At 35.8% G+C, this 15,200-nt stretch overlaps 1 protein-coding gene across 3 annotated transcripts in view; it reads left to right on the plus strand.

Annotated features, from left to right (window-relative positions):
• The window catches only part of LOC113106494 (DENN domain-containing protein 5A-like), a 52,472-nt gene that overhangs the window by 24,311 nt on the left and 12,961 nt on the right, over nt 1-15,200 (plus strand). For 2 of the 3 annotated variants that reach the window (XM_026268472.1, XM_026268473.1), the window contains 9 exons: nt 3,250-3,465; nt 3,816-4,050; nt 6,062-6,212; nt 6,641-6,734; nt 9,775-9,906; nt 10,017-10,169; nt 10,271-10,358; nt 11,334-11,418; nt 15,001-15,129. In XM_026268472.1, coding sequence (XP_026124257.1) covers nt 3,250-3,465; nt 3,816-4,050; nt 6,062-6,212; nt 6,641-6,734; nt 9,775-9,906; nt 10,017-10,169; nt 10,271-10,358; nt 11,334-11,418; nt 15,001-15,129 — 1,283 coding nt within the window. Of the gene's footprint in view, nt 1-3,249; nt 3,466-3,815; nt 4,051-6,061; nt 6,213-6,640; nt 6,735-7,636; nt 7,742-9,774; nt 9,907-10,016; nt 10,170-10,270; nt 10,359-11,333; nt 11,419-15,000; nt 15,130-15,200 lie in introns of all 3 variants that reach the window. The other variant, XM_026268474.1, reaches the window with a different exon arrangement.

Here is a 15,200-nt window from a genome sequence, read left to right on the forward strand (position 1 = left end):
TACTTCAAAGAATCCATGATGTCCTTCATACAGTCATGATTTCTACTTCCTTCTACAGTAAAGAAACCCCATAACAGGACTGATCCACCTCCAAGTTTGAGGATGGAGATGGTGTTCTTCTGCTTATGAGGTTTGCCTTTTTTGCAGCAGACATACCGCTGATCCATGGGTCCAAAAAGTTCCAGTTTGGTCACATCACCCCATAAAACATTCCTCCAGATCTCCACAAGTCTACACAAATGAATTTGATCAAGTTCAAGTTGGCTTTTGTTCTTCTTGATCAAGAGTGGTATTCTACAAGATGTCTCAACATGAAGGCCATACTTGTCTAGTGATCTTTTTACACACTGCTTTGAAATGGGTTTCCTCATCTTGCAAGTCTTTGGCTTAACATTGCAGATTTTTCTCAGTTGCTCTGATTAAACATTTTATGATATTGTGCTTTTTCTTCCACAACCTCAAATGTTTTCTGGTAAAACACACTTTAAGCTGAGAAATAAGGCTGAGAGCTGTGTCTCTAGGAACTTTCAATGTCTTGGAAATCTTCATATAGCCTTAGCCTTTCTAAAGTACTACGATATTTATTCTCTTTAGCTTTTGTGAGATCTCTGTTGACAGTTTTGTTACTCAACTTCAACACATGCACGGGCTAACTGTATGTGTAACGACTCAAGCTAATTCTGTTTTTAATAGAGTTTCTAAAAGCTTAATTGTGTTTTGAGACCATTTTATTCCCCACCATGCAAATAAGTGATTTAAAAACAGCAATGTTGAATAGGGGTTGAATAATTATGACATAGCAGTATTATTAAAAAATCTCATAACTCAAATGTATTACATTATATATTGACAATATCACTTTTAATATGCCAGTGAACTGTTATAGATAAAAAAAAATTATTTTATCCTGGATCTTCAGAAAAGCTTGTACTTGTAAAGTACTGCAGTCTCTAGGGGGTTGAGTAATTTTGATTGCAACTATATATGTGTGTGTGTGTGTGTGTGTGTGTGTATTAAATACATACTCTCAGACAAATACATTTAGTTAATCTGGTTTCTCTGGGAATTTGCTGTGAATTCAATAATTTTCTCTATTTGAACTGAACAATGACTTGAGCAGTGATGACAGCTGCTTTGTGGCAAATAGATCTTTTCAGTGTGGGAAATAATTATAATTATTGTGTGGGCAATGAAAAGATGAACAAATGGCTATTAAGACTGAGCGTACTCTGTTCTGATTCTCAGAAAGCGTGAGGTCTCTCTCGATGACATTAAGCAGCTTAAGGGCAGACTCTGTCTAAAGACTTTTAATATAGCTCCTAGAGAGAGTTTGTCACTCTACTAGTTAAATTCCATCATAGTGACTTGATATTCAATGATTCCCTTATTTAGAATGAGCTGTCAGGCACTTGTTTGCTTTTCTTGCTCTCTGTGTACTGCCGCTTGCTCTGTATGGTTATATTCTCTTGGGAACGAGCCTCATTTGCTTCATAAATCAAGGCAGATTTGTAGACTTCCGTTCCCAGCACTCCCTGCTCTCCATTCAGGGTGTTACCATGGAGAATAGATAACTCAGATCAGCTCCGAAAACTGTGCGCTGATATTTGCTACCACATTTTCCCACTCTCTTGTTCCTCCTCTCTTTTAACTCCTACTTTTACTCTTAAAGTTGACGTGAAATGGAAAATCACCCTATTTTCTAAATTGCTTGATTTTGATCATATTGTAAACAATTAATTCATGCATGTTTCATTCTATTGGAAAACAACAACAGCTATACTTTTTTTTTTTTATCTAAAAATGTCATAACTCTGAAAGATTGATGTATACTGGGCTTCTCCAGTCATTTAGTCTTAAATCCCGCCCTTTTCTTTCAATTAATTTTGTATTTAGATCTTTCTCCATCCAATCAGCAATTGATGGACAGTTCCAAGTATTGCCCATTTACTCTTTTTATTATTATTATCATTATTAAAATATCTGTGTAATTTAGCATTTTGGAAAATATAGAGTGGTGATTGTGACCTTTTGGAAAATATTTTTTGCTGAGATTATATTAAGATGACATTCCAAAACAAAGTTTGAAGGCTGAAGTACATCATCTACCAGCATTGAAGTCTAAGGGCCAGTTTTACTAACAGTTAGCCCCAGCGCAAACTTTTGGTGTAAAAATAGTACTGTCAGATTTTACTAAAGACGTGCAGGGATGAATTAGAGCTGAAAAGGCGTGGACACAGTTAGTTTTGTGCCTGACCTTATTGAACATGCATTTCTAGGACTTTCCCTTTCAGACACAAAGTTTATAGGAGGAGAGTATTAAAATGAATCACGCAATGAGATTTACTAACATTTGCACTCATATAATTACTGGTATTTGCACCATTATTTAACGCCCAATAAAAACATGTCTAAAACTATGTCAGAACTGGTCAGAACATATCGTTTGCCAACCAATGTTTTTATTTGCTTCAGGAAATAAAAGATGACTTGAAACTAGTGGTCGACCGATATATATCGCCAAATCAGATATATCGGCTGATATTTGACATTTTTCAAATATCTGCATCGTCCAATACGTTTTTCTGCCTGGCAGATATGGGACTTTTATTTTGATGGCGCTGAGAGCGGCAGTGCTTGAATACACAGTGCTCACACTCTCTCTCTCTTGTTTGTCGTTATCAGTTATGTCTAATACGGATATAAGTCTATCTAATATTCAGACAGAACGGTTAAACAAAAGAATTAATGTATACAGAAAGTATTATAACAACTGCTTTTATATTAGGCCTATTAGTAATAGAAAGGCAACCATTATAAAACTTTCTCGTCTGCCACAGCATTAAGCAAATACAAATTTATATAATTTAAACAAATCTTTGAATGACTAATGAACATTTAATTTCACAAACCTTGCAAACTTAGTTGAATCCAGCTGTGAGATCTTGTGTATGTGTATCCAGCATGATCACGTGTTCTCTGCGTGACAGTCGGTCCGAGTGAATTGAATGCTTTAAACTTTAAACTTGTGATTTCAAATTATGCTGCACTTCCTTTTTAATTATACTTTCAATAATACATCACTTTCAAATACTTGAGTTTAACCTGATTAATATTCATGAGCTACACTTTTGCCTAATCATGCCAGTTCCACTGACCCCACCAGCACTTTTTAATACAATGTGACACTTTTTTTGACCTTCACGTCTGGGCCTGTTTATAAGTGCATTCTTCTTTTTGTGTGTTTGACAGTTGGATGTGAAGGAGGATACGAGCACTAATAAGGATTCAAAAGTGCAGTGTGATGAAGAGGAGATGAAAATGCATCAGTTGAACATTCGAGTGCGAGAGGTCTTCGCCAACCGCTTCACGCAGATGTTCTCTGACTATGAGGTGTTTGTCATTCAGTCCAGCCAAGACAAAGAATCCTGGTTCAGCAACCGAGACCAGATGCAGAACTTTGACAAGGTGATGTTTCGCTATCCATTTAAAAAATTATCCGCTAGAAAAACTAAGTCATTATTGCGTGTCCAAATTGGTAAACCACTTCTGATTAGCTTTAAGTCCTACTATGTTGCAACCAGCTCTGACCAAGAAGTTTTAAGAATTAAATTGATTAGCCATTCTTTTCAATGATTGAAATGTAACCAGAAAAAACTAAAAACTAAAAATATAGAGTTTTGGAAAAAATACACCTAAAAAAAAACAACAAAAATAGAGTTTAGAGTGACTGAGTTAGATGTTTTTGGATGCTGAGACAATTTGTAGCACACAGCAGCTTCATGGTGTTTGCCATTTCTGAATTCTGCACGCTGCAGGCTTCTTTCCTGTCGGATCAGCCCGAACCTTACCTGCCGTTCCTCTCCCGCTTCTTGGAGACGCAGATGTTTGCCTCTTTCATCGACAGTAAGATCCTGTGCCACGACGACGAGGACAAAGAGCACACCCTGAGAGTATTTGATTCCCGTGTTGACAAGATCCGCATGCTAAATGTCAGGACACCCACCCTGCGGACCTCTATGTACCAGAAATGCACCAATATTGATGAAGCAGGTGAGACGGCATAAACCTGGTGACTAATCTGTTTTTAGAAATGGAGCTATTTGGAATACTTAAACTAATGGCATAAAAATGCCTTTTTTGCCATACTCATATAGAGCAAATATAAATTTACCAGCCATAAATATATTTTACTGGTCATTGATCATTTAATCAACCCCAAGTTGTTCCAAACCTACATGAATTTCTGTCTTCTGTTGAATACAAAAGATGAAGATATTCTGAAGAATGTTGGTAACAAAAACAAGTTGACAGTAGCCATTGAATGACTTCCATAGTAGGGGAAAAATACTATGGAAGTCAATGGCTACCAGCAACTGTTTGGTTACCTACATTCTTCAATATATCTTCTTAGATCTGTCAGCTTTAAATAAAATAATACACTAATTAATAACCAAGATTTTTACTATTGCATATTTAGAGTGGCCAGTACCTCAACTTAAGCCAATTTTTAATTGCATTTTGCACTTGGCTGCTGATAAATATGGACGCTTCCGCTTCGTGCATTTATTTGTCTCTTTGTGTAATTTTCAGTCGTAGTTGTCATAGTTCAGATGTACATCAAACGTGTTATGCACAAATGTGAATGGAAGAAGAACTTATTGATTGCGGTTGTGACCTTTATTTTCAGACGTCTTGCTTTTACAGTGTTACTGGAAAGTTGATCCGTTTTCCTCATGGCGCCTCATTAATAAGAAAATCTATAAGTTTTAGCTTAGTAATACACAGACAGCTCACTTCATGCAACGGTCATGAAAAATTCCTCTTCCTGCAATGCATTATGGATAGGATTCTTGAATCGCGTGCTTTACATTTAGATGTCTTCCATTAGCTCTGCTGATGAAACAGGACAGTTCAAGCATAGAGAGCCAAATGGAAATGTTATTTATTATTAAAGTGAAAAATGATTGATTAAAATAAGTCTATGCAGGGAAACTCTTTTAACCCCATTCATCATCATTGAACTCATTGGAAAGTTCATTTATTGCATTTCATTTATTTTGAATAATATTTTTTTTAATTGGTGGTGTTTGCTAAGATGTAAGCCCCTGAAACCAAGGACCAGTTTTTCTAAATGGAAAATTAGCACGAGAGCACAATTCCAAAACAGCACGGATGCGTGTGGAAATTTCTGCGTGTGACTTACAACGCGCAAATTAAGACTACAGACTCAACATTTCATTTATATATTCACAACGCAATACACCAAGCAGAGAGCAAATTAGCGTAGTCGGAAATAAAGAAGCCGCGGTAAGTTGAAAAGATCCAGAGGCCAAAAAATTCAGGTTTGCTAGAAGTTTTGATAGACCTTGACCTGCGAGAGGATTCCAAGTCGTCTTTTATTTACTGAAGCAAATTGAAAGTAACATGGCTTGGCAAACGATATGTTGGAAAAATGTGTTCTCCTGGCATTCCAGATAAATTAATAAAATGTGGAAAAAATCCTCTCCCTTCTATCACACTTTCTCTGTTCTCTGCGGTGCATCTTCTTGCGACAAATTGTATCTATTTTAAGTTCAAAAAGTTTAATACATGCCTTTTTTTGGATGTTATAAAATGGCGCTAAAACCAGTTATTAGACGAGCTCAAACGTTAGAAAATCTTGTTGCGTGATTCATTTGAAAACTCTGAATTTAATAGTCCAATTTAATTTGACATTTAAATTAATATTTTTATTTTCAATTTGGTTTAAAAAATATTGTTAAATTTTGACTATATATTTTTTTATATATATATCTTAACTTTGTTCACAGCTCTCACTGTATCATCTCTAATGGCTGATAGATTTTGTATTGAGTAAGAGATGTTTTGAGCGTGGTGTGTGGGTTAACATCAGTGGCTTAACTGTCTCTTTCATTTTACCACAGTGCTAACTCACACTCCTCCCACCATGTGGGTTTTGTGTCTCTTTGACGAGGACATCATTTCTTTGATGACTCCATATAGGGTTTTTTGTGTTTTATGGGTAATATGTGTGTGACGTGTTCCTGTCGTGCCACTTTAGAAAAGGCCATTGAGGTGAGGCTGTGTAAGATCGACCACACGGCTCTGCATCCCCACCTGCTGGACATGAAGATTGGTCAGGGCCGCTATGAGCCGGGCTTTTTCCCCCGTTTACAGTCCGATGTTCTCTCCTCTGGACCCACCAGCAACAAGTGAGAATAAATAGCTTTGCATTTCCTAGATGTGTTGAGACATCAATTAATTAAGTAACTGGTGCACAAACGCTCTCAGGGCTGTTGATGCTGGCATGACGTGATTCATTTGGACATGTTCCTAGAACATCATTTGTTAGTCCTGGAATGACTTTCCTAAAATATGACTGTTTGATCATAAAGCTGGATGGATTCAATCCTGTGAGTCAGTGCTTTTAGATTTTAGAACAAGATTTTAATTATTTCTTAAATATTTTGAATCCACAGCAGTGACTGATTTGTTGAAAAGATGGAAGCAACTCAACAAAGCATTGGTTTAGCTATATTACTCCAGCTTGAGACCAGTTCTCATAATCCATATGCAAACTCTGGGGGCCAGTTGTTTGTGATTTTTATTTTAATCTCACAGTGTTGTTGTGGTGTGTTAGATGGGCGAAGCGCAGTGCACCGGCACAATGGCGGAGGAAGGACAGACAGAAACAACACGCTGAACATCTCTATTTGGACAATGACCAGAGAGAGGTACGGAAATATAGATTGTGGCTACATTTGAATTTGAATTTTATTTATAGAGTTTAGTTCTGGTTTATTTTTATATTGCTAGCTAAAAGATAAAAAAAAGTATCTTATGCTCACCAAGCCTGAAAGTAAAAAGACTCAAATTGCACAGTATTATTACAATAATTTTCTATTTAAATATATTCTATATACAGTTCATTTCAATAATGGTGAAGATGAATTTTCAGTAGCCATTACTCCTGTTTTTACTGTCAGTCATCTCTCTAATATGCTGATTTGATGCCCAAGAAACATTTCAGTATAACTTTACAATAAGATTCCGTTAGTTAAAAGTAATTAATGCATTAGCAGCAATGAACTAGATGTTTGTTACTTAGTTTACTAATTTTTGTTAATGTTAGTTAATGTTAGCTCAGGACCGTTAAATAATATTAACAGATATAACTTTTGATTTTAATAATGCATCAGTAAATGGTGAAAAAAATAAAATTATAGATAGATAGACAGATGGGTTATTTCACAGTGTAATATAATTACTATTACTAATACTCTTACTATTATCTATATTTTATAAAAATAATTGTAAAGAATGACTATCTGTTTCCCAATTTTTGACTGGTAGTGTACAGGTTTGTTAGTTGCGCATGTTTTGCTAGTTAGTTTCTGAATGTTTTTCTCCCATTCTTTATTTTCCTCTGTATACTCTGTCGTTTTATTGTTCATTGTCATTATTATAGTTTCTTTCATAGCATGTTTAATGTTTCTTTTGTTTTTTGTTCGTTAACTTTCTCTTCCTTGATCTCTCTTCTTTAACCCCTCTTTTCCACATTTGTTCGTCTCTCTTCTGTATTCCTCTCTCTCTCTCACTCAAACAAACACACACACACACACACACACACTCTCAGCATGTGGAGTGTCTGTTTTCTGAGCTTCAGCTTCTGCTGGCTCTGGACTACTACTGGTTCTCGCAGTCCTTCAGGCCCTGTCTAAAGTCTGTCAAGGTGGATGTGGTATGTGCTAGATGAGAGATCGGGCCGCGCTCAGGCTGTGAATCTCAATCTGCCAACTTTGACATTCCCCACTGCCTTTCCCATCACAAAAGCTTGAGCTCTCATCCCCATCAGTGACTGTAGCTTCCTGCTTTTGACACTTTGTCCAATTCAAAATGAATTCCCTTCCCTTATGTTTTGATTTGGCTGGTGAATACAATTCAGGCAAGATTTGAGAGTCATTTATACTTACTGCAGAAAAAAACTATGTCTTATGTCTTATGTTGCTCCAAAATTTTACAGAAGAAATAATAATTTACACTGAAAATGAAAACATTTATTAAGCCCTTTAAAATTTTTGTATTGCCGTATTATTTTCTTACTAGAATTAAACTCATTTAAACCCCTCTCCTTCATTTGTCAGTTTGCTTTTATCTTGTCATAAATGTCTACTTGAGATGTAGTGCTTGAGTCTTGTGGACCATTTTTATATTGTTTCAAGATCCTTTTATTGTGCTTTTGTGTGATTTTAGGCCGTGTCAACCCTTTTGTATTGTAATTTTATGGTAAAACATCAGAACATTCTTCAGAATGTCTATTTTTGTGCCCCATGGAAGAAAGGTCACATGGGTTTGGAAAATAATTGCAATTACAAAAAAAAGTTGGTCCTAAAAATAGGTTTAGTTTATATACAAACCTGATAACAAAAAAGTTGGCACACTGTACAAATTGTGAATAAAAACAGAATGCAATAATGTGGAAGTTTCAAATTTCAATATTTTATTGAGAATACAACATAGATGACATATCAAATATTTAAACTGAGAAAATGTATAATTTTAAGGGAAAAATATATTGATTTTAAATTTTATGGCATCAACACATCTCAAAAAAATTGGGACAAGGCCAAGGTTGTTCTAGAACTTGGATATACCTTTCAGCATTGATGGTGCCTTTCCAGATGTGTAAGCTGCCCATGCCACACACACTCATGCAACCACATACCATCAGAGATGCAGACTTGTGAACTGAGCGCTGATAACAACTTGGGTTGTCCTTGTCGTCTTTAGTTCGGATGACATGGCATCCCAGTTTTCCAAAAAGAACATCAAATTTTGATTCGTCTGACCACAGAACAGTTTTCCACTTTGCCACAGTCCATTTTAAATGAGCCTTGGCCCAGAGAAAACGGCTGCGCTTCTGGATCATGTTTAGATATGGCTTCTTTTTTGACCTGTAGAGTTGTAGCTGGTAACAACGAATGGCATGGTGGATTGTGTTCACCGATTATGTTTTCTGGAAGCATTCATGAGCCCATGTTGTGATTTCCATTACAGTAGGATTCCTGTATGTGATGCAGTGCCGTCTAAGGGCCTGAAGATCACAGGCATCAAGTATGGTTTTCCGGCCTTGACCCTTACACACAGAGATTGTTCCAGATTCTCTGAATCTTTGGATTATATAATGCACTGTAGATGATGATGATAACTTCAAACTCTTAACAATTTTTCTCGGAGAAACTCCGTTCTGATATTGCGCCACTATTTTTCGACACAGCATTAGGGGAATTGGTGATCCTCTGCCCATCTTGACTTCTGAGAGACACTGCCACTCCTTATATATACATTTAACTTTTCCGGCCTCTTATTGCTACCTGTCCCAAATTTTTTGGAATGTGTAGTTCTCATGAAATCCAAAATGAGCCAATATTTGGCATGACATATATATATATATATATATATATATATATATATATATATATATATATATATATATATATATATATATATATATATATATATAAACGAAACCTATTTTAAAAATAATTTTATTTTGTGGTTAACTGAACACAATACCAAGATTCAAATGTTTAGATGTGTAGGAATTGTAGGTGTTCTGTATATTTTAAACCATCTGTGCTTACCATGGTGTTTAACTCAATGGACTTGGGGGTGTTTAACGACCAGAACTCTAAATCTAAAGTAACTCAAAAGCCACAAGGTACATCAGTCTTTTGTTGGGCATCATGTGACTTTGTGATATTGTCAATGCAGAAGTACATCCAGGAGGCCAGGAACCTGGGCACCACTCTCCGCCAGCCCAAACTCTCCAACCTCTCACCTTCAGTCATCGCACAGACCAACTGGAAGTTTGTAGAGGGACTATTAAAGGAATGCAGAAATAAGGTGTGTGTTTTGATCCTCCTCCAGATTTTAATAAATGAAACTGGTATTGATATCCATCTGGGTGATCCAGCGTTTAAACTATAACTGACCCTGTGTGATCTGTGGCTTAGACCAAACGCATGTTGGTGGAGAAGATGGGACGGGAAGCGGTGGAGCTGGGCCACGGGGAGGTCAGCATCACTGGTGTAGAGGAGAACACACTCATCGCCAGCTTGTGTGATCTGCTGGAAAGAATCTGGAGCCACGGTCTGCAGGTCAAACAGGTACATAGACAACACAGACTGGGCATACAGTCATCGTTTATGATGGTAATGTGTAATGTAGTGGGCTTGTTTGACCGGGTTCTTTTCTTTATGTTTATTAGGGAAAATCCGCCTTGTGGTCACACCTCTTACATTATCAAGAAAGTAAAGAGAAGAGAGACGCTACTCCAGCAGGCCTCGGGCCTCCAGGTAAAATACTAAGATGATACAGTAATGTGTGCACATTGTAATTCTTTACATCTAGCTGCCTACATAGGATTCTTCTTCTAAGACAGCATGTTAACCTAAATAGATCCTCATATGTGACTGATTTGAAACACTTTACATAAGCAACTCCTCACATTAACCATAGAAAAGACTCAACTAACATGAGTACTTCCAACTTTAAAATTAGAATAGAACTCCACAGCTATAACAATAACAGCACAGAAGAACGTTATTGTTGGAATCACTTTCAAAACTTTTTTTTCCAGCTGATGAATCATAAGAATATTGACGGCCAATCCTGACTTTAAAGAACTTGAGCATTTAAAACGTCAGATGACAGACGCTTGGTGTAAAGAGCTTTAAAACGGAAACGTACAACTATATTCATTAATTTAAATAAAGATGATATAAAATAAATTGTACGTATGAAATGGAAAAACGTAAAAAGAAAAATCAGAAATGTTGCTCTAGAAAAAAATTAAATAGAATAAGTTTAAATACTCAATAGAACGATTATGAAAACATACAAATGTAAAAAAAGTAAAATATTAATATATACAATAATACTATATTAATAAAATATAGTACTGTATTCTGTAATGCACAAATTGTACACATATAGGTAAAAATGTAATTTGTTTAAAGATTTTGAAAAAAAATTACGTTTTACATTTTCATTTTTAATATTGACAATATTATAAGTGTAAGTGTATAAGTGTATACGTTTTTTATTTTTATTTAATTTGTTGCAGTGCATTCTGCGATGAATGCATTGCTTTAGAATTTTGTAAAAAAGTAAATGTTTTTGAACAGCCTCCACATCAGATGCCAAAAATATTTTGTAGGTAGGAAGCTCTCTAGGGTTTGGATCAGAGCCTGTATTGTGAAGCTGGCTTTCATTGAAAACATGCTGAATAGGTTTGATTTTTCAGCATATTTCCCTGTTTCGTGTCTCAGGTATCATTCATGACACAGAGAGACGGAAGTCAGATGCTGGCTGTGCAATGCCACCTCTCAAAGTCTCTTTGATCCAGGACATGAGGTGAGAATTAAACCTTTATAGTGTGGAGCACAGCAATAAACACTACAACAGAGAAGTGCTGATGCCTTCATTTGTACTCCGTTTTTGTTTCTGGCTGTATGGTTTTAGTCTTAAATATTATGTTTGCTTATCATATTACCTTTTTCCACCAAAATGGTGCTGGTTCTTGTGGTGGGGCCAGGTTCTGAAGTAGGGGATATAATCGCTCTCTCTGGGTGAATGATTTTGCTAAGTTGATGATGCAAAGACAAACAAACAAAACAAAAATCATGTATGGACATCCAATATATTTCCTTAGTAAAATGAGCATGTATATGCACACCAACCGAGGTCCCGGTCAGAAGACATCAAAATAGCTTAAAGAGACATAAGAAGTGATTGTTTATTTACCAACACTTCGGCACAATGCCTTTGTCAAGGTATTGGACATCCAATAAAAACATTAAAAGTAGCCATAGTTATACAGTCGTATGCGAAAGTTCGAGAACCTCTTGCAGAATCTGTGAAAATGTGAATAATTTTAACAAAATCAGAGAGATCATATAAAATGCATGTTATTTTTTTATTTAGTTCTGTCCTGAATAAGATATTTTACATAAAAGATGAAAAAATAACATAATATTAAAATAACCCTATTTTATTGGTTCTTAATACTGTGTGTGGTTGGTTACCTGGATGATCTACAACTCTGACTACTGACTTTGATATATGTTTTTTGTTTTGTGATGGTTATTCATGAGTTTGTCGTTGTTTGACTCAAACACAGCTATTAAAAAAGGTCCACACATTCACTGATGCTCCTGAAGGAGAAACAATGCTTTTAGAGCCTGGGGGTGAAAACATTTGAACAGGATGAAGATGTTCAAATTTTTCTAATTTTACTGAAATATCATTGTATTCCATATAGTACAGCCCTTCAGAAGCAACAGAAGATACTTGCATGTTTCCTGGAAGACAAATTAAGTACAGTTTACCTTGATCTTCAAATTCCAAAAGGCTCTTAATGCATCCTGTTTCCTTCTGGAGCATCAGTATTTTGAACTTTAAATCATGTAAATATATTCTTGCAGACCTTCAAAAAAAATATTAGCTTGTAAATGAGCATAACATGGGAAAAACTAAAGATAAAGTGAAAAATATACTGCAATAATGGAAAAAAAGGAACAGGCTGTCTATCAAATGAACTTAAACATTACTACATTAATCATTTTAAGTGTTATCTGTTAATACCTCAAAATGAACTTGTTTTATGTCTAAAAAATTATTAGAAAATAATTGTAAAAATCAAAAGTAAACTGGAATATTCCTAACATGATGAAAAAATGAAAATATACCCTGAAATCCAAGGTCAAATATGGGATCGTGTTTTTTTTTTGTTTTGTTTTTTTACAGTTCTATAGTTTAGGAAATCTGAATGGAAAATACATTTTAACTTTTTTATTGTTATGAAAATAATAGATAGAGTGCTTGTAGTGCAGTCAGTGCATGCAAAGGGGGGTCGACTCCTCACATTGCATGAAGAAAGCACAGAGACGTTTCATGTTACCACATTATTTCCAGCCTAATTAGCACCAGACCCCTGCTGAGCTGTCCCGTGACATAGCGGTACAGGAAAGCCTTAGCATGACATCCCTCTCTTTAGCTATGTAAGCATCTCCTCCTGAAAATGCTCACTGATAAACAGTATTTCAGTAATATTATTTGTGGAAGAAGCTTTTTTCCTGATGTCAGCGTAATATAGCACGACGATGGCATTTGTTTAGTACATTAATATTATGGCTGCAGGTCTACACATTCAAGTGTGGCTTCAGTAGTCTGTAAATCTGAGGTTTGTAGAGTCTGGAGGGCAGCACTAAAAGCTATAATACATTTATGTAATGGAAGATCAGACTGTGTTGACTACCAGAGATGGAGTGGAAGAGAATGCGTCTGGACGTGGCATGCATGATAGTGGCTGCGAGCGACGACAGCAGGCTGGCTGATGCTCCAGGGAGTCTGTGAACCATTTCTCCTGCCCCCATTTTCTCTTTTGAACAGCTCCTGAGAGCACTGAAAGCATGCAGTGGGTTTTCGTAAACCTGTGCATGACAGGTTACGGCTGCATCTCAGCAAGAGCTCTTTTGATTCTTATAGAGTCACCACTTATGGTGCAATCAAATTTAATGTCATTAGGGCAAATTTTCTTGGAAGAAATACAGTATTTTCAGTTGGAAAACATGCAAACTCCATAGAAATTCTGTGAGAAAGCAAAATATTTTTTTAAATTGGTCATGCATACTTGCCACACTGACCAACAGAATCCTGTTCGGTTTGAAAGGTGAGTTGTGCTTCATACATCAATTTACAATCGACAATAGATAACAGTCCTTTTTTTGTCTTTGCAAAAATCCTAAGAAATTTTGCTCATGTGAACACACCTGAATATTAATTCTAATTAAGGTCAGAATTTTGAGTATATTTCATAAATGACAATATACTAAAAATGTACTATATTCAGTGTATTACACGGAGTTAAAATGAATCTCAAATAAAAAGAAAAGATTCGTACTATGGCTTAAGATTTTGCATGTGATAAAGTTAACATCACCCAACAAACGTTTATGATTTTAACAAGTTTGTTCATCATGATAATCTTCAAAAATGTACACAACTTTTATGAATTTTGAAGCCTAAATACAATCGCAGAAGTATAATGCTAAAAGTAGAATATATATGAACTACACCACAGTCAAATGATTTCATCATCCCCTCCAGTAAGCTATTAAACTCTTTTAGTCTTTGTTATAAAAAATAAAAAATCCTGAAAGGTTGAGAAGTTTTTGAATAGTTTGCAAGAGTGTGATTATAAACACAGCGAAGATGTGTAAGCAACTAGTAAATGAGTTTACCTGTTCGGTATGATGACGCTTTATGTCCATGACAACTTATGTAGTCCCATTTAACTACTTGTTAGCAACCATGTTTTTTTTGTTTTTTTTTACTAAAGACAAGAAACTATTCTCTGGCGTTGTTATTAAAAAATTTAATGACTGACACAAAGACTGTGTCCAAACCAGACACGATGCGACCAGTGACGAGCAATTTGTCTGTCTTCAGACACGACAACTAAAGGACGCAACAAAACCAATCAGCCACTCAGTAGAGTGTGTGGGCTGTGTGTCTCGCATTTAAATTCAAATTAAACCATATGAACATTGTTCAAATTACATTACCCAGCGACTGATTCAATGTTTGTCATGCAAATACAGTTTTTAGTTTATTTTAGAGTTCACAGTTGGAACTGTCTTTTTTCCTTTATTATGTTATTTTCAAGCTATTAGTTAAATGACTGTGAATATTACAGTCATACAAAAATGATATTTGAACTCTGTTCCCCTGTTCCTCATAGCATATCGCCATTGCGGCTAGTTAGGACAATAACTTGAAAAAGATTCTTCTGATAAAGGAAAATATTTAATCATGCTGGGGCAAGGTTTGATGTCTGGTTATGACATGCTGTAACTTGTTGACTTAATTCTAGTAGAACTTGAAGTACTGTTATCAATATCACGTGACCGTAATTCGCTGTTTGCCATTCTTTAGGCACATACAGAACATCAGTGAGATCAAGACAGATGTTGGGAAGGCCAGGGCATGGGTGCGTCTCTCCATGGAGAAGAAACTGTTGTCTAGGCACCTGAAGCAACTTCTGTCTGACCATGAACTCACTAAGTAAGACCTATTGACTAGTTCCTTAGTGACATAAAGGGCAGTGTTATAAATCACTGTAGAGGATCACTCAG

Source organism: Carassius auratus, chromosome 7 (assembly GCF_003368295.1).
Source record: "Carassius auratus strain Wakin chromosome 7, ASM336829v1, whole genome shotgun sequence".
NCBI classification, from domain to species: Eukaryota; Metazoa; Chordata; class Actinopteri; order Cypriniformes; family Cyprinidae; genus Carassius; species Carassius auratus.